Source organism: Polypterus senegalus, chromosome 12 (assembly GCF_016835505.1).
Source record: "Polypterus senegalus isolate Bchr_013 chromosome 12, ASM1683550v1, whole genome shotgun sequence".
In the NCBI taxonomy this organism is placed as follows: Eukaryota; Metazoa; Chordata; class Cladistia; order Polypteriformes; family Polypteridae; genus Polypterus; species Polypterus senegalus.
The window spans coordinates 12,538,755-12,561,728 of NC_053165.1; the positions used below are offsets into that span (position 1 = coordinate 12,538,755).

The 22,974-nt window shown below is 38.4% G+C and overlaps 1 protein-coding gene across 4 annotated transcripts; it reads left to right on the top strand.

Annotated features, from left to right (window-relative positions):
* Positions 1-594: 594 nt before the first annotated feature.
* On the top strand, positions 595-22,452 carry tatdn2 (TatD DNase domain containing 2). Of its 4 annotated transcripts, none has more exons than XM_039772762.1 (7): positions 595-750; positions 10,015-10,182; positions 11,343-11,741; positions 12,171-13,097; positions 16,915-17,042; positions 17,295-17,478; positions 21,605-22,452. In XM_039772762.1, the coding sequence occupies exons 1-7, from the start codon at positions 700-702 to the stop codon at positions 21,743-21,745; spliced, it is 1,998 nt and encodes a 665-aa protein (XP_039628696.1). In that variant the 5' UTR covers positions 595-699; the 3' UTR covers positions 21,746-22,452. The 4 variants fall into 4 exon arrangements, with proteins under 4 accessions (XP_039628696.1, XP_039628697.1, XP_039628700.1 ...); XM_039772763.1 differs by having other exon boundaries at positions 598-750; positions 11,346-11,741; XM_039772766.1 differs by lacking the exon at positions 595-750 and adding an exon at positions 5,475-5,705 and having other exon boundaries at positions 21,605-22,451.
* Positions 22,453-22,974: the final 522 nt, after the last annotated feature.

Sequence of the window (22,974 nt, forward strand, 5' to 3'; positions counted from 1 at the left end):
ATTTCTCTAAGAAGAGGTGCTGCTGGGTTGGAGCTACCGGACTGGGAAAACCAAAGCCGCTGTAGGTTTGAATTGCCTCCTGTATCATACCCATCAGCATGTTCCTGTTAATGTATTTATTTACATAAGCAGATTCCTTTGTCCAATATTTCCACTCCCTTTGGAGTCTGAAACTCCATATTCAATATTTTTGTGTCTTTAGGATTCTGAGTGCTCTTTCAATGCAGTGATCGAATCAGAAATCAAACCCAGAACCCTGGAGATAAGAGACAGCAGAACTAACCAGTCGGCCATCACAAAACAGTCTGGTTTTAAGCCTACTCAACTGCATAACTAAGAGAACAATTTGGAAAGCGCTAAAAGTTCTACAACATTCCTTTAAAGAGATAAGAGCTGCCTACTGGCACAAACATTGGGGGAGGAAATCAAAAAGAGCTAAGATTGGTACAGCTTGGCAGAATTCTGAAGGTTGCACAGCTCCCTGTGACACGGCCCCTCCGCCTACAAACCACCATTAGTACATTCCATTACCGCTAAAGAAAAGTACACTTTGTAAGAAAGTGAAAGTTAATAGTTACTCTGTAATGCAGATATTGCTTTACCTCCTTCATTTTCTGGAATGTTAATGCATGTTAAATGAAGTACTCAAGTTAAGATTTATATAATAGTAAAGTAAAATACATTAGGACTACGCACACAATGCGTCAGGAGAAGTCTCTGCGCAGAAGCAGGCACAGGGCAGCATCAAAGGTAAAGAAAAAACGTCTTTTTGTACTATGCAGTTAAAACAGCATTATTTTACCATAAATGTAGGTTATGTATTTTTGAAACTTATTTATATGTGTAGCATATGAATGAAACTAAATCAGAGACACTTTGAATAGGTGTCATAGTAGAAGAAGTTTCAGAGACTTGGGAAAATAACAGCTCAGTGAAAAGAAAATATTGGTGAACACTGCTCACTTACGACTAGTCGTTCATTCATGCAACCCAAATACAATTTCATTTTCAAATAAATAACAAATCAGATTAAATAAATGAAATATGAAACTGAACTTTTTTTAACATACAGTTGCCGTAATTACTTTGATAAAAAGAAAATACTCTATTATGGTTTGTTATCCATCTATATATCTATACATATATTATTATATTATATATATTTTTATATTATTATTATTATAAAAATATTTATATACACTACCGATCAAAAGTTTTAGAACACCTCAGTTTTTCCATTTTTTTTTTCCCCAAATTTAATCAGTTCAAATACAATGAATGACTCAGTCTGTTCCAATTCTGCTTTAAGACACACAAAGGGTTTATAAGTAATCGACACATACTGGGACACCTGTGCAAATTGTTTGCTTCAATTTGCAAGGCTTCATTTGCTGCAGAGCATCTGTAGGTTGTAACCTATTAGTTGTTCCCTGAAGAAAGACCATTTGTAATATTCTGAAATTTCCTTTTATTCAGTTTTTACTAACCTAAACCTTAAATTTAAACTCTGGCAGTTTACTGCATACCTTTTCACTATTGTAGGTCATTCATTGCATTTCAACTGATTGCATTTGAAGAAAAACTGGAAAAACCGAGGTGTTCTAAATGTTTTGATCGTTAGTGTATATATATACGTGTATGTGTGTGTGTGTACAAATGTGTATTTAGATATGTATATACTGTGTATATACTGTAAATATATATATCAATTAAAAAAAAAAATCTTGGAAGGCTTGGATGGACACGATACGTGATTTTCTCAGAGACACTTTAACGTCCCACAAGACAAGGCAGTGAGACAAAAGGACTGCTGCTGTACAGGCTTGTAAATGATCGACGTGCAGCGCGACAAGCAGAACACGCAGCTCGGCAGCAGCTGATCCGACCACATCTCCTTAACGTGTGTTCAGCCCCGAGCAGCAGAGACGCGAACTGGCCGGCCTGTAGTGCGCCCCTATTTGGAAAGGAGGGTGGGCGAGTGAAGCGAGTAGGGGGCAAAGCCATTCATATATATACCCCCCTTAGTATATATGGTGTGGTGTGGTGTGGCAAAAAAGTAATGAGACTAATTTTTTATTTACCAAAGTTTTTATTTTTTTCAAACATCAATGTTATCCCCTTCAAAGTAGTTCCCTTGGGCAGCGACACACCGATGGAGATGTTGTTCCCACTGTTGGTAGCAGCGCTGGAAGTCTTCAACCGTTATGGTCTTCAGCATGTCCGTTACACTCTTTTGGATGTTTTCTAAAGTCCCGAAATGATCTCCTTTGAGGACATTTTTCAGTTTAGGAAAAAGGAAAAAGTCACACGGACTGAGGTCAGGTGAATAAGGGGGCTGGGGAACCACAGGAATGCCTTTTGAGGTCAAAAATTCTGTTATGGAGAGGGCAGTGTGACATGGGGCGTTGACATGATGGAGCATCCATTTGTCTGCAATGTCTGGTCTCACGCAAATGACCCTTTTCTGAGCCCTTCAAGGACGTCTTTATAAAAAAACTTGGTTGTCAGTTTGTCCTGGAGGAACAAATTCTTTGTGGACGATTCCCCTTTTGTCAAAAAAACAAATCAGCATTGATTTGATCTTCGATTTGCTCAGTCGAGCTTTCTTTGGTCGAGGAGAGTTTGCAGTGTGCCACTCCTGACTTTGCCTCTTGGTCTCAGGATCGTATTCAAAATCCACGATTCATCGTTGCTCATTAGCGATTCTGTCAAGAAGATCAAGACACTTGTTTTTTCGATTGTCCTTCTGCTCAATTGTGAGGTTTTTCGGCACCATTTTGGCACAGACCTTTCGCATGTGCAAATGTTCAGTCAAAATTTGATGAACGGTAAATCTGTTCAAAATTTAATTGTTCAATCAACATTCTTAATGTTAAACGACGGTCTGATCTCACAAGAGTGTTCACACGTTCGATGTTTTCATTAGTTTTCGAAGTTGAAGGCCTCCCTGAACGGTGTTCATCTTCAACGTGTTTTCTGCCTTCCAAAAATGATTTGTGCCAGCGAAAAACTTGAGCTCAGGATAAAGAATGTTCCCCATAGGCCTGTTTTAACTTTTCAAACGTCACACTTGCCGATTCTCCAAGCTTAACACAAAATTTAATGGCACAACGTTGCTCCAATTTCCGCTGTTCCATTTTGCGTGACGCACAACCAAAAACACAACTTCGCTAATAGCAGTCACAAAAATCACGTAGTTAACGGAAGGAGTTGAAACTCGCACTGAGCTATGGGAGGGGACCGATACACGTGCTCTATCAAGGACAACAGCGCAGCGTTGCCAGATCAATTGCAGTGTTGCCAGTCTCATTACTTTTCTGCCACACCTCGTAGTATATATATACAGTACATATTCAATGCTGATGCTCCTGGGGACTCCCTGTTTAAAGTCTAGATCAGGGGTGTTGAACTCCAGTCCTGGAGGGCTGCAATGGCTGTGGGCTTTCATTCTAACCACCTTCTTAATTAGTGACCTGTTTTTTTCTGCTAACTAACTTCTTTTGCCTTAGTTTTAATTAACTCAACTCAGACCCCTTAGTTCTTTCAATTTCCTTATTTAACAGCCAAACAAAAATGAGACACAAAAGGAGCAAACAGGTTACCAGCTAACCACATTATCTGAACATAAAGAAAGGTGAGGGTCTCTGTAAGGTTGATCTCAGGTCAATAATCAGAAACAGAAAATCAATAGTTTGGGAAATGTCTGCTGTAGCAGAATGGGAGCCGCAACAAGCCGTGGAATTAAGTAACGGGTTTAATAAACAGCGAGAACTGGCTTCTCATTAAAAAACTGGTTAGAGTGACATTGGTTGGAAGTTGAAACTCCAGTTTAGCTGGTCATCTGTTGGCTTGTTTCACGTCTCATTTCTGTTTGGCTGCCATTTAATGAAGAAAAGAATCAATTGAGAGGACTGAATCCTTAAAAACAGGGCTATTAAAATGAAGGGAAATTGAGTTAATTAGCAGTGAAAACTGGTCACTAATTAGGAAAAGGGTTAGAATGAAAATCTGCAGCCACTGAGTCCCTCCAGGCCTGGAGTTCGACACCCGTGGTCTAGATGAATGAAAAATGAAAAGAAGTTGAATAGTTCTGCCACACGTTACCAGTCTTTGCAGCTTTCCATGAACTAGCAAGTGCAGTACACTGTATGTTCTGGGATACAGGATGGATTATGTAAGGGGTTTAAGCCATTTACAACTTCCATCCATCCATTGTCTAACCCGCTGAATCCGAATACAGGGTCACAGGGGTCCGCTGGAGCCAATCCCAGCCAACACAGAGCACAAGGCAATCCTAGGCAGGGTGCCAACCCACCGCAGGACACACACAAACACACCAAGCACACACTAGGGCCAATTTAGAATCGCCAATCCACCTAACCTGCATGTCTTTGGATTGTGGGAGGAAACCCACGCAGACACGGGGAGAACATGCAAACTCCACGCAGGGAGGACCCGGGAAGCGAACCCAGGTCTCCTAACTGCGAGGCAGCAGCGCTACCACTGCGCCACCCATTTACAACTTTGTATGGCAAAAGAAGTATTTGAAAGTCTATCCATCCATTATCCAACCCGCTGTATCCTAACTACAGGGTCATGGGGGTCTGCTGGAGCCAATCCCAGACAGCACAGGGCGCAAGTCAGGAAATAAACCCCGGGCAGGGTGCCAGCCCACCACAGGTATTTGAAAGTCTACCCTAAAAACAACTGAAATCCATATAACCTAAATTAGACATCTTTGGGGTATGTGACCTTGTTATTTATTTATTGATGTTCCATTTTACAATTTGATTTATTCTGTTTTTGTTGCGGACATTACAATTTGAAAATCAGACTAGCAGAACATAAAGAGAGTCTAAATGCAAGATTTATAAAAAAATGATATAATGGTAGGATCCACACTAAGAAGACTCTGCTTGCTAAAAAAGATGAGGTGTTTTTTTGGCTGATGACTTCCGTATTTTAGTTAAAATATGGCAAATAGTGAAGTTATAATGAAATGTTTTCAATTACTCTGAAGAAAAACTCTGACTTTCAGTGTACATTCCTATGCCATAGGTTTGCAGTATATTGAGGATATTTACAAATATCGTTTAGAAAAGCAAAGGTAATCATTGAAATCATAACCTAGTCGACACGTTAGACACGTCGAGACGATTGATCATCCATACGCATGGCCCTGTCTGATGGCTCATCAATCCCCGACCTGTCTCGACTGCTGTGACACGACCAGACTAATTTCACCAGAGCTTTGAGATGAGTGAGCGAAGCCGTGACAAGCGTCTGTTCTGCATATTGGCTATTGCTGGATGATGGTTTAATCAAGCATTTGGGGGTGCAGTAAATGTGGAAGGTATGGAAGTCTGTTTCCATAGGAAATAATTGTATTTTTAAAAATCCCCAACTTTTTAAGAAATGCTCTATCTTATATTTGCCCCCGCCATTTTTTTTTTTTACCCCATAGCCCTGATCCACCCCTAAAAATGAGGAACCCCGTCCTGACCTGGCAACCTCGTGACACACCTGCTGCACAGGAAACGGTGTCACGTGCCGCGGCTCAGTTTGCACGGAGGTTCCGGCCCAGTGACGTCCGCAGACCTGGCTGTTTCCTGTCTTTGGGTTCGAGTCCTCCACGTCCGGATCAACTGATCGTTACTTTATTTCATTGATTTTTCCTCTAGTAAACATAGTTGTTGGTTCCGCATGTAAGTAAACATACATTTATCTTTTTTGTTGTGTTTTATTTATGTTTAGTTTATTCAAACATAATGAAACATACGCTGTGAGTTTTGCTGAGCAAGGCCATTCCCGGCGTGTTTGTAACTGACACGTTTTCGTCGTCGTATTTTTATTTATTTGGACGTCTTCTCTTCTGTCCTCGAGTGGCGAGTTAGATTTTCCACGGCATAATATTAATTATGTTTGTATAATGAATGTATTATGTTGGGAAAATAGCCAATTGGATTTAATGGCTACTACCGCACGTCGTACTGCACCGCTTATGCGTAAATGAAATGTTTGTCCAGTATTAAGTATTTCGGCCTGTGAAATTGAGTGCCAGGGGTTAAGAATGAACTCGATCCATATTAATGTGCATTTTATGATGGCTCGTTGATGTTCAAGTTTAGAATTTATTATTATCGCCGTGTCGAGGAAAAGTTCAACTTAAAAAAAAAGGGCGGGAGGTTGGGCGTCGCTGTTTCCGTTCCGGGGTGAAAAAAAGCAGCGCGTGCTTTCCACGGGGTGAAGTTTGGCGCCCTTCTTCCTCCTCAGCGTAGACCGCGCTGGCTCCATGGCGGACAGATTGGTAGGTCAAGTTGTTGTAACATTTAAGCGGTCGTACTAAATCCATCCATCCATCCTCTTCCACTTATCCGAGGTCGGGTCGCTAGGGCAGCAGCTTAAACAGAGAGGCCCAGACTTCCCTCTCCTCGGCTACTTCTTCCAGCTCTTCCGGGACAATTCCAAGGCGTTCCCAGGCCAGCCGGGAGATATAGTCCCTCCAGCGTGTCCTGGGTCTTCCCCGGGGCCTCCTCCCGGTTGGACGTGCCCGGAACACCTCACCAGGGAGGCGTCCAGGAGGCATCCTGATCAGATGCCCGAGCCACCTCATGTGACTCCTCTCGATACGGAGGAGCAGCGGCTCTACTCTGAACCTCTCCCAGATGACTGAGCTTCTCAACCTATCTTTAAGGGAAAGCCCAGACACCCTGCAGAGGAAACTAATTTCAGCCGCTTGTATTTACGATCTCGTTCTTTCGGTCACTACCCATAGCTCATTACCATAGGTGAGGGTAGGAGCGTAGATCGATTGGTAAATTGAGAGCTTTGCCTTACGGCTCAGCTCCTTTTTCACCACGACAGACCGATGCAGAGCCCGCATCACCGCGGATGGCGCACCGGTCCGCCTGTCGATCTCACGCTCCATTCCTCCCTCACTCGTGAACAAGACGCCGAGATACTTGAACTCCTCCACTTGGGGCAGGATCTCTCCCCCAACCCTGAGAGGGCACACCACCCTTTTCCGGCTGAGGACCACTGATTTGATGAATATATGTTTGATCGTGGAAATGTATCTGTACTTAATAGAGCTGCTTTACAACGTCCCACGTGGACGGCTGCCTCGGGTAATCGGACTTGCTAGATTGGCACAAGCCGACCAAATGGTTGTCTTTAAACCAGAGCGGGCATTTGCTGGGAGTTATGGTTTGATCTGGCAGAATTCAAATTGGAGATATTTTTCTTCTTCTTTTGGCTGCTCCCGTTAGGAGTTGCCACAGCGGATAATCTTTTTCCAAATCTTCCGCTATCTGCGTTTTCCGTTTGACAAGTTGAAAAGACATTTCCTCCCCCACTGACTTGTATGGAGTTATATACAGGAAACATCTCCAGTGTTAATTTAACACTTAAAAGTGTACGTAGCTATAAGGAACACGTTTTTAATTGGAAAGATTGCTCTATATGTAGGATTTATTTTAACAATTGCCATTTTGCTCTCTTAGATAAGTCTATAATTTTATTTTGACTATTGGAAATTTCAGTTCAACATTTACAATTGTTTTTTCACTTGTCTAATCAAATTCCAATATCAATATTTGAATGAATACATTATTACACAGGCTAAGATGTTACATCCCTTGTACTGATATAATGCGGCTGCACACTAACCACTAATTCCACCAACACAGCCCACCTCAAAAAAAAAATCTAAATCGTCCTGTAATCACCCTGCCTACCCACACCTATCTGTATGATAGATACTTTATTAATCCCAAGGGGAAATTCACATAATCCAGTAGCAGCATACTGATACAAAAAACAATATAAAATTAAAAAGTAATAAAAATGCAGGTTAAAAACAGACAATAACTTTGAATAATGTTAGCGTTTACCCCCCCGGGTGGAACTGAAGAGTCTCATAGTGTGGGTTCTCCTCAGTCTGTCAGTGGAGCAGAATGGTGACAGCAGTCTGTCGCTGAAGCTGCTCCTCTGTCTGGAGATGATCCTGTTCAGTGGATTCTCCATGATTGACAGGAGTCTGCTCAGCGCCCGTCATGGATGTTAAACTGTCCAGCTCCGTGCCTACAATAGAGCCTGCCTTCCTCACCAGTTTGTGCAGGTGTGAGGCGTCCTTCTTTATGTTGCCTCCCCAGCACACCACCGCGTAGAAGAGGGCACTCACCACAACCGTCTGGTAGAACATCTTCAGCATCTTATTTCAGGTGTTGAAGGACGCCAGCCTTCTAAGGAAGTATAGTCGGCTCTGACCTAACTTACACAGAGCATCAGTATTGGTAGTATTGTTACAATAGTTCAGCACAATTCACTGCATTTTACTGCAGACACTTCACTTGGGCACCTTTCTTTGTCAGTGTTTCATTGAATTAAGCCCAGAACCCCTCCAGGAGTTTCATGAGTGAGATCTGGCATCCAAACCCATTCCCCCTCCATGCTCACAGCAGAATACTGGTGGCTCAAAGTGTTCGAAATGACAGTGTCTCTGCTTAATAATAATAATACTGATAATAACACTAAGTACCACCAAGTTTAGCTCTCCTTCCCCAAACACTCTGTTGCCTCCTAGATCACAACCACGAACTGGCACTTTTTGCTGCCACGGTTAAGTTTATAAATGCACGTTCAACAACCCAACCCCTAATATTGAATTCCAACAGCAGTGACATGGTCAATTTGGCAGCAAATCCAGTTACGCTTCCTCCATCAGCCTAATAAAATCCTGCCAGCCACACAATCTCACCTCAGCAACCAATTCAGTATATTTCCATTTCTTCCTCTCTTGCTTTTTACTTTCTCATATATGAAGTATAGGAAAAGTATTGTTATTGTCAAAAACTTCGATTTTGACAAAATCTCGACGTTTAAGATCTCCCCGAGTCCGAAAATACCATAAACACAATAACCTGAGTACGCTTTCACTTAGGTCGACCAAATTTAGCATACAAGTATCAGGTAAAAAAAAAAACCAAAGATTTCTATCAACTTTTGAGGTATTTCTGCTAACCGGAAGTGGTACTTTATTCATGCAGCTGTAGAGTCCAGTTTATTCAGATAAACAGATATACTTTTATAATAATTGTTTAATATATTACTAATTTGATTTGATTTGTTGCTGATGGTTCTTTAATGTGCATAATATAAAAATAATTGTCTTGTGGTTTACTCCTCAAATATCCTCAACTATCGGAGTATATGAGAAAGTCTAGGGGAGACCACTTCTGATTTTTTTTTTTTTTTTTAAATAACTTAAATGAATCTTTCTAAAACGTTTTAAATGAACATAACTTTAATATTCAAAGTGTATTTGGTATTTTCTGGTGTAATTTTCTCAGTCCATTGTGGCTGATTACATTAGTTAATTTCTCACACTCTGTAGAGTAAGCATGTTTAGTCTGTACTTGAGGTTTAATTTTGTTCTTGCTTTTCTCTGTTGCTGATTGTCATTTATTCATTTGTGAAATGTTTATAATTGTGTGTGAATCGAAATGTCGTTTTGTGGGGTGGGATGGAGTAATTTTGTTTACAGTTGGTTAACTTGTTCTGTTAGAGGCATATAATATGTAATGGATTTCAAAAATTGCTTTGTATAAGTATAACAAAATGAGTCAGGATAAATATAATTCATTTGATTCATATTGGTAAGAATTTATCTCATCTTTCACTTTCATAACAAGGCATTTGGAAAGTGATTAGCTCATGATTTTCAATGATTTGGTTAGGTATTAAATCTGAATTGTCTAATTTATTTTCCTTCTATCAGTAATTATTTTTATTTACCTAAATTAAGTGTGCCAAAATGAACTTATATGCATTACAATAAAATTATTTTTGAGTCGTTTTCTGTAGTAGCTTGATCTTATAATTTGAAGTGGCAGCCCAAAAAAATTGCTGTTTACAAAAACTTTGGAGTGACCCAGAAAATTCAAGAACATCTCAAACAAGTTACTTTTACATTGCTAGATGATTAACTCAAAAATGTCCTTTAATTTCCCAAAGGTCTGCCTGAAAATGATGAGCCCAGAAGACAAAAAAGCGACACGTGTGGAAACTCCATCCTTTTCTGAACCAGGGGCATCTGGGCATTACAGTAAGAACAATTTACAAATACGTAAAAAATTGTTCTGGAAAGACGTTAAAAGCAGCCCTGATTCTCAAAACCATAAGGTAATTTAATTCTGTTCACATCTTGTAGCTTCCATAATGCATCCTTATTAAGTATATTCTATCATGGTTCATAACAGCAGGTGTACAGTATGTTAAAGTCAACAAAAAGTAATTCACCCTTTAGTACATATTGAAAGAGACAGACTTCAACTCCCACACAACCTTGCTCAGGATAAAGTGGATCTAGCAGATGGGTGGATGGATTAATGTACCACTATAGTTCGCATAAAATATTTTGGGGAAATTTCTAGTAACTTCTAATTGATGAATTTGTGAATTTTAAATGGTTAGTTACCCCTTACACCTGCAACTTTATGTTGCTTGGCGTTACATGTTTATTCAATTTGCACCTGTCAGATATTGTAGCTTAGCACTTGAATAACTGCCTTGATATTCATTGTCTTTTACTTCATTTGCAATTTGTAAATTGAATTGGATAAAAGCATCTAATAAATGTAAAAAATTTTAACTTATTATTATACTTATTATAGCAAAGTACCAGTTTCAGTTTTACCCTTCTGTGTTGCTGACATGCTTCATTTTGAGTGTTGAAACATTTACCCCCATGCATGACCTTTTTTTTTTTTTTCTTTCTTGAATACTTGTTCATTATTATTTTTATTTGACACAGTTATGAAATGAATCACTCTTCCTCTCTGAAGCCAGCCATTTTGTCTGGTAATGAAGAACACACTAAGATGTAACAAATGGCTTAACAGCTAAAACATTGTGTATTCTTTACTTAGTGAGGAAGTTTATCCCCCACCCGCTGTAAATTAGGATAAATATTTATTTTATACCACTGTTATTAGTGGTAACCAAACAATACTGAAATGTATTAGCATGCACAATTACATTTAAAAATGTAGACAATGGGAGCTTGTATAATGTAAAAATTACGGCATATATTATAGTGTGAATTGAAGTACAGTCTATAAGGGTGCATGTGTCCAGACCATGACTTTTGACGATATGTGTTTGATGGGTTTATAAACAAGGATGACAGAACCACATTTTGCAGGTTAATATGTTATTACTTTGTTTTATCAGTTAATTAATAAATCCTATCTGCACAAATTCTCAAACTATTGTAACTTTTGTTGCATGTTTTGTTAAAAAATTAAATTGCATGCACTTTGACTTATTGGTGTTTTTTTTAGCAGATAGAAACTACTGAAAATTCACCAAACTGTAGTTTTGGTTCATCTGAATATTCAGAGAAGAAATCTGTAAACCAGCCTCAGAAATGCAAAAGAAAAAGTGTTAGCAATGAAGAGGGGTGCAAACTAATTTATTTCAAGGCAATTTCTGCAGCATTTGGAAAAGATGTACTAAGTAAATATCCGAAGAAATCTGAAAAAGAAAAGAGAAATCAGGATTCAACTTCAGATGTTGAAGAGCACAAGACAGCTCATGGAAAATATTCTTTTCCTACACTGGGGACAGACGATAAACAGAAACGGTTAGAGAGGAAACATCATGTGAGCAATACTGCTCCTCTGGACTTCAGGGATGTAGAAGACGAAAGAGAGATCAGTCTTCCAGAAAAGTTTAACAAGGTATGGGATTTTATTTTTTTTTTTTTTGGTTTCACTTGTTTAGAAGTACATAAAACGGTGTTTTTTTGTTTTTTTTTAACATTTTTTCCTATTACTGTCCAGAACACCTTTGCTTTTCTATTTTAAGTATACACTGTCTCTGCCCATTTCTTTTTGTCCTTTTTTTATTTTTCAGAATCAAAATATTACATATTGTAAATAGTACATGTTGTAGTAAATGTTATTGTGTTTCTAGATGTTCTCCTTCACTCATTTTGGGTTCTTCGTGCATTCCCTCTGGTGGTTAGGAAGAGTTTCGGAAACTGTTTTAAATACTCAAAGCTTAAAGTAGTGGTTTATTTGGGAGAAATTTCACAAAGTTGGTTAAATGCCTATTTAAAGGGTTGGAAAATAATCAAAAACAATTGATTATATTTTTACTTTTAACAGGGCATTGTATCAAAAGAAGATGAATTTGATGATCCTGACTGGTCAGATGATGATGGTGACAACATTGATGTAAAGACTTTTTCACAAGATGAATTTTGCTCTAACTCGACACATTTGAAGAAGGACCAACATGAAGAATCAACATTTTCAAATGAGAGTTATGGCAGCCCTTTCTGCATGTCTAATTATTGGAGTAGCCCACAGGAGAACTGTAACACAAGCTTCCAGAACAGCATACAGTCTTCTCCTTTGACTGACACACAGGGCAGTTTTTGTTACCAAGAAAACAGCAATAGTAACAATGTTAATTATTATTCTTACTACCCCCAAAGCAGTCCTTTGGCACCTGTTGACCTCAGAAATGTCACATCCGCCATCTATCATAGTTCTCCTTTGCCTATTTATTCCTCTGATTTGAACTTTTCAGTGAAAAATTTGAGCATAAGAAAAAAATATTCACAAGACACTTGTAGTAGATTATTACGTGTGGATTCCGATTATATGTCTCAGGAAGCTGATGCAGAAAGTTTACATGATTTTTTAGAAATGTCAAAGAAACGGCACAGGCATGGGTTTATTGACACCCATTGTCACTTGGATATGCTTTTTGCTAAACTGGCTTTTAAGGGATCTTTTTCCAGCTTTAAGAACAAATACAAGAGCACCTTCCCAACTGAATATGAGGGGTGCATAGCTGACTTTTGTAATCCAAGGTACTTGATCAAGGATCACTTATGGGAGAGTTTGCTCGCAGAAGACCAAATTTGGGCAGCTTTTGGCTGTCATCCACATTTTGCAAAGTATTATTCGGTTGCACAGGAGAGCACTATCCTCAATGCAATGAGACATCCAAAAGCAGTAGCATTTGGTGAGATTGGACTCGACTATTCCCACAAGTGTTCCACGGACATCTTAAAGCAGCACAAGGTAAGGAAAAAAAAGGGGAAAGGGATGTGTGCTGTTGACGTATGGTAAATTTGATTTCATTAACCCTAATATAATTTATGACTTTTGAGTTTTGAAACATGCTTTTAACACAGAATTGGATAGGGATTGCATTAGTCATTTGGATTGTTTAATATTTTAAGTCTGCCGAACAGTAAATAGAAAGAATGAGATTGTGAGTACACACAGTCAAAATGACTGTTATGCACAGGGATGCTGGGCCCATTCTCCTTGAAAGACTGCAGACCAGTACAATATGAGAGCAACTGATAGTAGAGCTTCTGACTCTCCAAATTGAGATGAGGCTTGTAGTTATGATACCCTTCTGGACATCTCATACAGGATGAGTACTAAGCATGTCCCACTTGGAGAAGACTGCGGTGCAGACCCAGAATATGCTGGAGAGATAAAATCCCTTGATTCCCTGGATGTTCCAATCAAGTGCTGGAAGAAAATAGTGGCAATAGGGAGGACTTATATATATGTATATATATATATTTATATATATATATATACAGTCCCGATCAAAAGTTTAAGACCACTTGAAAAATGGCAAAAAATCATATTTTGCATGGTTGGATCTTAACAAGGTTCCAAGTAGAGCTTCAACATGCAACAAGAAGAAATGGGAGTGAGACAAAACATTTTTTGAGCATTCAATTAATTGAAAATAACGATTAAATTGAAACAGGCTGTTTTACAGCTGATCAAGATTTTAGGACCACATGCCTTTAAAAGGCCAAATCTGCGCAAAGATGTGGATTCATTGTCAGTTTCTGTCAGGTAGTCGCATGTTCTGATGGCAAAGGCAAAAAAACTCCCTTTTTGAACGTGGTCGGGTTGTTGAACTGCATAAGCAGGGTCTCTCACAGCGCGCCATCGCTGCTGAGGTGGGACGCAGTAAGACAGTCATTTGGAATTTCTTAAATGATCCTGAGGGTTATGGGACAAAAAAGTCAAGTGGAAGACCCAAAAAAATTTCACCAGCACTGACCTGGAGGATCCAGTTGGCTGTCCGTCAAGACACTGGACGATCCTTGACCCAAATTAAGGCCGTTACTGGTGCTGACTGCAGCCCCATAACCATCAGACGGCATCTGAGACTGAAGGGCTTCAAAAACAAAAAACGTCTTCAAAGACCTCGTCTCCTTGAATGCCACAGAACTGCTCAATTGGACCTTGCAAGAGAGCACCAAACATGGGACATTCAAAGGTGGAAGAAAGTTTAATTCTCTGATGAGAAAAAATTTAACCTTGATGGTCCTGATGGTTTCCAGCGTTGCTGGCATGGCAAGCAGATCCCACCTGAGATGTTTTCTACGCGCCACAGTGGAGGAGGCGCCATAATGGTCTGGGGTGCTTTTTCCTTCAGTGGAACAATGGAGCTTCAGGAAGTGCAGGGGCATCAAAGGCCGCTGGCTATGTCCAGATGTTGCAGAGAGCATTCCTCATGACTGAGGGCCCTCGTCTGGGTTTTTCAACAGGACAACGCTACAGTACACAATGCCCACAGGACAAGGGACTTCTTCCAGGAGAATAACATCACTCTTTTGGCCCATCCTGCTTGTTGCCCTGATCTAAATCCAATTGAGAACCTTTGGGGATGGATGGCAAGGGAAGTTTACAAAAATGGACAAAAGTTCCAGACAGTAGATGCCCTTCGTGCGGCCATCTTCACCACTTGGAGAAATGTTCCCACTCACCTCATGGAAACGTTTGCATCAAGCATGCCGCAATGAATTTTTGAAGTGATCAACAATAACGGTGGAGCTACTCAGTACTGAGTTCATATTTGGAAGTTTGATTTCTGTTTTGGGGGGGTTTACGGGTTTTTTTTTGGAGGTGTGGACCTAAACTTTTGATCAGCTGTAAAACAGCCTGTTTCAGTTTACGTTGTTTTCATTAAATTGCATGCTCAAAAAATGTTTTGTCTCACTCCCATTTCTTCTTGTTGCATGTTGAAGCTCTACTTGGAACCTTGTTAAGATCCAACCATGCAAAATATGATTTTTTGCCATTTTTCAAGTGATCTTAAACTTTTGATCGGGACTGTATATACACTCGCCTAAATGATTATTAGGAACACCTGTTCAATTTCTCATAAATGCAATTATCTAATCAACCAATCACATGGCAGTTGCTTCAATGCATTTAGGGGTGTGGTCCTGGTCAAGACAATCTCCTGAACTCCAAACTGAATGTCAGAATGGGAAAAAGAGATGATTTAGGCAATTTTGAGCGTGGCATGGTTGTTGGTGCCAGACGGGCCGGTCTGAGTATTTCACAATCTGCTCAGTTACTGGGATTTTCACAAACAACCATTTCTAGGGTTTACAAAGAATGGTGTGAAAAGGGAAAAACATCCAGTATGCGGCAGTCCTGTGGGCGAAAATGCCTTGTTGATGCTAGAGGTCAGAGGAGAATGGGCCGACTGATTCAAGCTGATAGAAGAGGAACTTTGACTGAAATAACCACTTGGTACAACCGAGGTGTGGCTTCACAAATGCTTTGCTGCATAACATGCACAGCCTTGAGGCGGATGGGCTACAACAGCAGAAGACCCCACCGGGTACCACTCATCTCCACTACAAATAGGAAAAAGAGGCTACAATTTGCACGAGCTCACCAAAATTGGACAGTTGAAGACTGGAAAAATGTTGCCTGGTCTGATGAGTCTCGATTTCTATTGAGACGTTCAAATGGTAGAGTCAGAATTTGGCGTAAACAGAATGAGAACATGGATCCATCATGCCTTGTTACCACTCTGCAGGCTGGTGGTGGTGGTGGTGTAATGGTGTGGGAGATGTTTTCTTGGCACACTTTAGGCCCCTTAGTGCCAATTGGGCATCGTTTAAATGCCACGGGCTACCTGAGCATTGTTTCTGACCATGTCCATCCCTTCTACTTCCAGCAGGATAATGCACCATGTCACAAAGCTCGAATCATTTCAAATTGGTTTCTTGAACATGACAATGAGTTCACTGTACTAAAATGGCCCCCACAGTCACCAGATCTCAACCCACTAGAGCATCTTTGGGATGTGGTGGAACGGGAGCTTCGTGCCCTGGATGTGCACCCCACAAATCTCCATCAACTTCAAGATGCTATCCTATCAATATGGGCCAACATTTCTAAAGAATGCTTTCAGCACCTTGTTGAATTAATGCCACGTAGAATTAAGGCAGTTCTGAAGGCGAAAGGGGGTCAAACACCGTATTAGTATGGTGTTCCTAATAATCCTTTAGGCGAGTGTGTATAAATATACTGTATATATATATATATGTATGTGTGTATATATATATATATATATATATATATATATATATATATATATATATATATATATATATATATATATATATATATATATATTGACAACACTGAAGATATGACACTTTGATACAATGTAAAGTAGTCAGTGTACAGCTTGTATAACAGTGTAAATTTGCTGTCCTCTCAAAATAACTCAACACACAGCCATTAATGTCCAAATCGGTGGCAACAAAAGTGAGTACACCCGTAAGTGAAAAATATATATGAGAATGTCAGATACAGCAGAGATTGTTTTACCAATATTCATTTTTAAATTAAATTTCTTGAGAAAATAAGTGACACTTATGTTACTGAAAACGGTGAAAACAATAACAAATTATATTTTTTTATTGTAAAATCTTGACTGCTAAATACAGCAGAGTAATATTAGTTTTTCTTATTGTTTTACTGTACAGCTTTTATAAAATTGGTATTTCCTGTATTCTAAGAATGAGTGAGTTGAAAATGCATTGTTGTGATTTCACAGGTATTTGAACGACAGTTACGTTTGGCTGTAGACCTGCGAAAGCCAATTGTTATTCACTGCAGAAATGCGGACAAGGATTTATTGGAGATTATGAGGAAGTTTGTACCTAGAGACTACAAAATCCATCGGTAAATATTTGCTATTTCATAATTTTCATGCAAGTAAACAAATTAAATACTAACCAAATCAAAATATATAACTAAAATTGTAATTTTTCAAAATGGACCTGTTTTCCATTTATGTATTAAGTTCAAAGCATTCTATTTCAGACTGTCTTTTTAAATTATATAAGTAAAAGTAGTGAATTTAAAGTATCTGCCTACCAAACATATTTAATGTGGTTTATCTCTACTGACTCATTGCATATTTTTCTATTCTAGACACTGTTTTACAGACGGCTATGATGTAATAGAGCCTTTTCTACAGGAGTTTCCTAATCTGTCTGTAGGATTCACAGCACTTGTCACTTACTCAAGTGCTGCCAAAACAAAGGAGGCTGTGAAAAAGATACCACTAGACAGAATAATCATAGAAACGGATGCTCCTTATTTTTTACCTCAAAGAGTAAGCTATTTGTTTGAATGTAGACACATTTTATTTTTGCTAAAGGTTTAGTGCATGTAGAGAATCATAAATAATTAATGTCTTTGTGTAATTTTTTTAATGTTATTCGTTAATTTTCAATGTTGAAGCAATCAAGAAAAATATTTTGCTATTGTGAGCTTTAGGTTAATAAAGGAAATGCAAAAAAGTTGAATGCATAGAATACTTCCCTTCAAACTAATTTGTCAACATATGTTTTATAAGACAGACCTGGGGCCTCATGTATAAACGGTGCGTACGCACAGAGATATTGCATAAGAACTTTTCCACGTTCAAATTGCGATGTATAAAACCTACACTTGGCGTAAAGCCACGCACTTTTCCACGGTACCTCATACCTTGTCGTACGCAAGTTCTCCGCTCGGTTTTGCAGACTGGTGGCACCCAGCGTCGAAGCAATGCTACTGTTCCTGTGTGGTTACACCTTATTTTCCTGACGCGGCTTTATAAATACACTGAAACTAACCGCATATTGTTTATTAGTGTAACGCATCTGATTGTAATTAACTTGTAACAATATAATGGTCCAGGGAATAGCCATAGTATTCCAAATACCATAACTGCTTTAGCGTTGTTACTCTCACTGCTTCTTCTTCTTTCAGCTCCTCTTGTTAGGAGTTGCCACAGCGGATCATCTTTTTCCATATTACTCTCACTGCACCACTCGGAGTATTTATATCACTGTATCTGAGTGTGAATCACAGCAGCAGCTGATCGGAAAGAGAATTATCGGTATACAGCTTCAAGGACACGCTGTCTCAGCCACTGCAAAACGTTTTAAAGCCTTTCCTGTACGGACCTCGCGGTTCAGAAACAGTTTCATCTCAAGAACTTTAATTCACTCAATCATTTGCACCTTGTAGAACTATTTGTACTTATAAGTATAATCACCCAACTGTAAACCTGCACTATAGTTATAATATCGCACAACTTGAGCCACTATATAAAGCGCATATTTACATATGATGACGATATCATTTTAAGGTGAAATGCAGCAAAATATGTTTATTAAATTATACAGATAAAACTTTAACTTCATTTAAATAATCTATATTCTTCACTGGGAGTGTCGTGAAGGATAGAATAATTAAACATGTACTACGAAGATATTTCAATGTTCATTAAACGTTTTGAAGAATCGGCGCTAAGCTTACAGATGGCTTAACATCTATTACAGAGCTGATTGTGTGGCGATCGGTTACTTGGGGAAAGAAAAGCACTGACTGCAGTGACGGCTACGCCAATATATACTGAATATAAAACTGAAAGAGAAAACAACACAGCTAAAAACGCAGCGACAAATGTCGGCAAAAGTTAAACGCTTGTGTCATGAGCACGAGGTGGCTATGCAGTGTCTGCAACGGACGTGGCCATCCACCATACATAAGCTACCTTACTGACATTGGCGGGCTTAAGGAGCCACCATTCTTCCTCTGCCCAGTGCCACCACAAGCCTAGAGCCCCTGAGTACTGCTGCAATAAATTATTTCATCGAAGTGAAACACATGTTTAATAACGTGCTTTAACTCCTATCATCATCAAAAATTATATCACGTATACATCTCAGTATTTTAGTTATTCAGAGAGCTGTAATATCACGAATGTAATGGATTATGTGTCCAGTTGGAGGAAGAGAGCTGGTTTAAGAAGCAAGTAGTGATTCACGCACATAAAGCACATAGAAGATCAAATACAAAACAAAGCATTTAATGTGCTACTTTAATTACGATGTGATTTGAGAAACTGCTTATTTAAACGATTTTAAGATGAAGTTTATGATGTTCTACTTTAATGACAAAATAAACTACGTGATTAAAGTGGAAATGTCGAGATTGAAGTTGATATTTCGTTCTTTTTCCCCACTGTGTGCCTTTTTTTCTTTGTACCCTAATAAGCTTTCATATGACACTCAGACAGTGGGCTACAACTCGCCTTTTCACGGCGACTTTGATATGTGACTTCATTTCCGGCACTACGATTTTGTGAACGTGAGCTTTCAAGTTTCTCCAACACGCTATGTCATTCGATCAACTTCCTTTTGTTGATTATACCACGGTTTATTTGAACAAATAGTATGTTTTTCCTTTGCCTCCACTTGGTATTCGCTAAAATTCTTATTTTCCCCCGTGCTTTTCCCATTGTCTTTTCACAGAAGGCTGAGCTTAAGGTTGATTTATATTGATTTGAATATTCAAAGAGGCGTAATTCTGGGAGGAGTTGGGGCGTTACATAAAGCGCGTGCACGAGCGTTACTTTTCACGCTGATCGAGATTTATGTAGTGGAAGAACGTGGAAGTTGGAGTACGCAGTATGCATCTGGATTTTTCTGTGTGTAAGCACATTTCGACTTTTGTGCTTACACCATGTTATAGTGCGAGTTCTACGCATGGCGTTATACATGAGGCCCCTGGAGAGGGAACCTGTTTTTCAATTTTATTTCAATGTCAAACCGTCATTTTAATGCCATTAGTGGTGCTTTGAAACCTATATAAACCAGCAACTTGTAAGCATTTTGAAGCATAGCTCCACCTACTTCTCGAAGTGCTTTCTATCCTGTTGTAAAGTTACCGATTTAGAGGACTGTGTAGATCTATAATAGAAAGATTTGTGGTCTAATGAGACCAAGTCTGAAGCTATGGGTATATGGATTATGTTTCACTGGGGTCCCATCTTTCCTCCTGTAAAGTATGATGATGGTAGAATCGCCTATAGGATTTTTTTTTTTCCATCAGCAGAAAATTTGTGATCTTGTCAGTTTACTTTTAAGGCTCTTAAAAATACTGAACTAGGTTTATGTTAAGATGATATAAAAACCAGGCTGTTTTGGTATAACTGCCTCAGTGGATAAGTAAGTTGCTTAGTTCAAGGCAGAAATCTGATTAAGCAAATGATTTGTGTACAACAAATTATCCGTGATTTTTTTTTTTTTTTTCCCTCCTCCTGGAGGAGCAGGGTTTGTACCCTCTTCAAGGGTATATAAGGCAATATACACAGAGCAATGGTTATAAAAGGGGAACACATAAAGCATAAATCGGGATCACTTCACTGACATGTGAGCATGTACAACTGTGAGACGCGCAGCACTCGTCGGCTACAACGTAACAATAATAATTTCCGGAACGTGCTGTTACGTTGCCATTCATTTTACCCACTGTCTTTCACTCTATATGTTACGTAGGCACGTACCTTTTATCTTCGGCAATCTCATTCTAACCAGGCCTCAGGAGCTAACCAGCGTAACACTGTCCACCACCCCTTTCGTTATTCCGGCACATTGTTGACATCCATGAGTAACAACAACGTACTAAACTGGAAGGTGGTCTACGCATGCGTGGAATTCGCAGACAAACACAGATCAAGATGTAAATGAAGATTATATATAAAGATTAATTAATTTAAAGCACAACAATTTGTTTATTTTGAATGTCTGTGTTTGAGGTGTGACTGGAGTACTACAGTCTTCAGTAGTATAAGCCTGGAGGAGATTCTTAATGCAATGTCTATGTTTTAGCTGCCTCTCTACTGCCATCTAGTGCTTCTTCTTCTAATTCATTCACGGACAAAGAGATCAAGATCCAAATGAAGATTATATATAGAGATAGTAATCAAATCATTATATGTGAAATTGGACATTTTAACACATTGGGTAAATGTAAATTGTAATATAGAGTCAGTCATTTTTTTTTTTTTTTTTTTCTCTGACTCCAGTAACCCAGTAATTGCTTCACACTTCACAGTACTGTTCAAATTCACACGGACCTAAAAGCAAATTTAAGAACACTTACTGTATTTGTAAAAAATATTTTTACTTTTTCTTTTTATTTAAAGATATTTTGATATGTTAGTGTCATTTGTGTAACAAGAATAAATGATACATGTCAAAAAAATTTTTTTTTCTTTAACCAAATAATTTCAGCTCTCTGTATTTTGTCCCTGTTGAAAGGATTTGCTTTCTGGTCTTAACTTTCTATGCAGATAATCTAGGTTTATGATTGGTCTTATACACACATAGTAGAAACTGGTATTTCCTTATTAGATAATTTCAGAAATTGTAAAAACTTAGTAACGTTTTATTCTTCTTTCTCAGGTATCGAAGAATGTAATTAAGCATTCACATCCTGGCCATGGTTTGTGCACTATCAAGGAGATTGCCAAATTGAAGTCCGAAAAACTGTCCACGGTGTTATCAGCATTGCGTCGAAATACCAATGATTTGTATGGTTTATAAGTTTGAAGAACTATTTCAGGGTATTTGTGACAAACTGGTGGAGCCTTGAACAATTACTTAAGAAATCAGATGTTAGTTGTATTATGTTTACTGTAGGTTTTGTTTATAAGGAACAAGTTGTTAAGGTTTATGTAAGTTTTGTTCAAGGCAGTAGTAGCTTCTGCATACCAGTTATACAAAGATGGATGGATATAGCAGTAAGCAAATCAACATATCGGGGCTTTTAAATATTGTAGCATCTGATTAAATTCCAGTTCATTATTCACTTGTCTACACATTTTTGGAAACATTATTCATTAATGTATGATTTATTGTCCAGTGATCACTTCAACTAGTATTCCTGGACAATGTATTTTGTTTTGTTCACATTCTGTTTTAAAACTGCAATGTCACATCAGAATGCTACATAGTAATAAATGGTGCACTTTTGTATTATGCTTTAACAGTCTTGTATTCATGTTTTGTATCCCTGCCAGTTGTCTTTATTTTTGGTTTGTAGATATTTTAAATAAAAATATCCAGCCTACTTTGTCTTTAATTTGGAAACAAATGATCGGATGGCTTTTCCATATAACCGTGTTCCTTTTAGACCTTAATGATATGAGGAACAACAAATGTTATGTCTCTTTAACGGTCAGTTATGATTCTTGCCATATCTGCACTTCAATAGTTTCCACAATGGCATGTATTGTACTCTAAATACATAAACTTGTTTTACCACGTGATTTGTTCCTCAGATTAACAGTTGTAATTACAATTATATAAAGTATCTGAATGGGCTATAGCTTCCTTTACTACTTATCTAATTCAGGTTAACAAGGATCTGAAGCTTATTACAGCTGCATTGGGGAAGAAGCAGAAACAAAATTGGAAGGTGTTTGCCACTCTTAACGAAAATTTTTGTCCATGGTGAATATTAAGAATTTTGCAATAATCTGGATCAAAGAGGTTATGAATTTGTAATGCCTGGTGTGCAATTGTGTAGCTCTTCTTAATCTTTATATAATTGAAAAATTTCTGAAAAAGCAAATCATTATTATGCAAATATATATTGTAAAAAAAAAAAAGATATTTGACATTATAATTATAACACTTTCCCCATTGTAAGTTTAAAAGACAGCTGAGATGTTGTTTCAAAGAAGTATACAGGAAATTCAGATTTTAAAATACACATTGCTTTGTTTAATTGCTGAATGAAACTTATCTGCTTAAATTGAGTTTTTTTCTTC

What these genes read in the sequence shown, in the direction of transcription:
- tatdn2 (XM_039772762.1), top strand. Translation starts at nt 700, where the DNA reads ATGCGTCAGGAGAAGTCTCTGCGCAGAAGCAGGCACAGGGCAGCATCA. An exon ending in TTCCAGAAAAGTTTAACAAG is followed by an intron (nt 11,742 to 12,170) that starts GTATGGGATTTT and finishes TACTTTTAACAG; the next exon opens with GGCATTGTATCAAAAGAAGA. An exon ending in AGAGACTACAAAATCCATCG is followed by an intron (nt 17,043 to 17,294) that starts GTAAATATTTGC and finishes TTTCTATTCTAG; the next exon opens with ACACTGTTTTACAGACGGCT.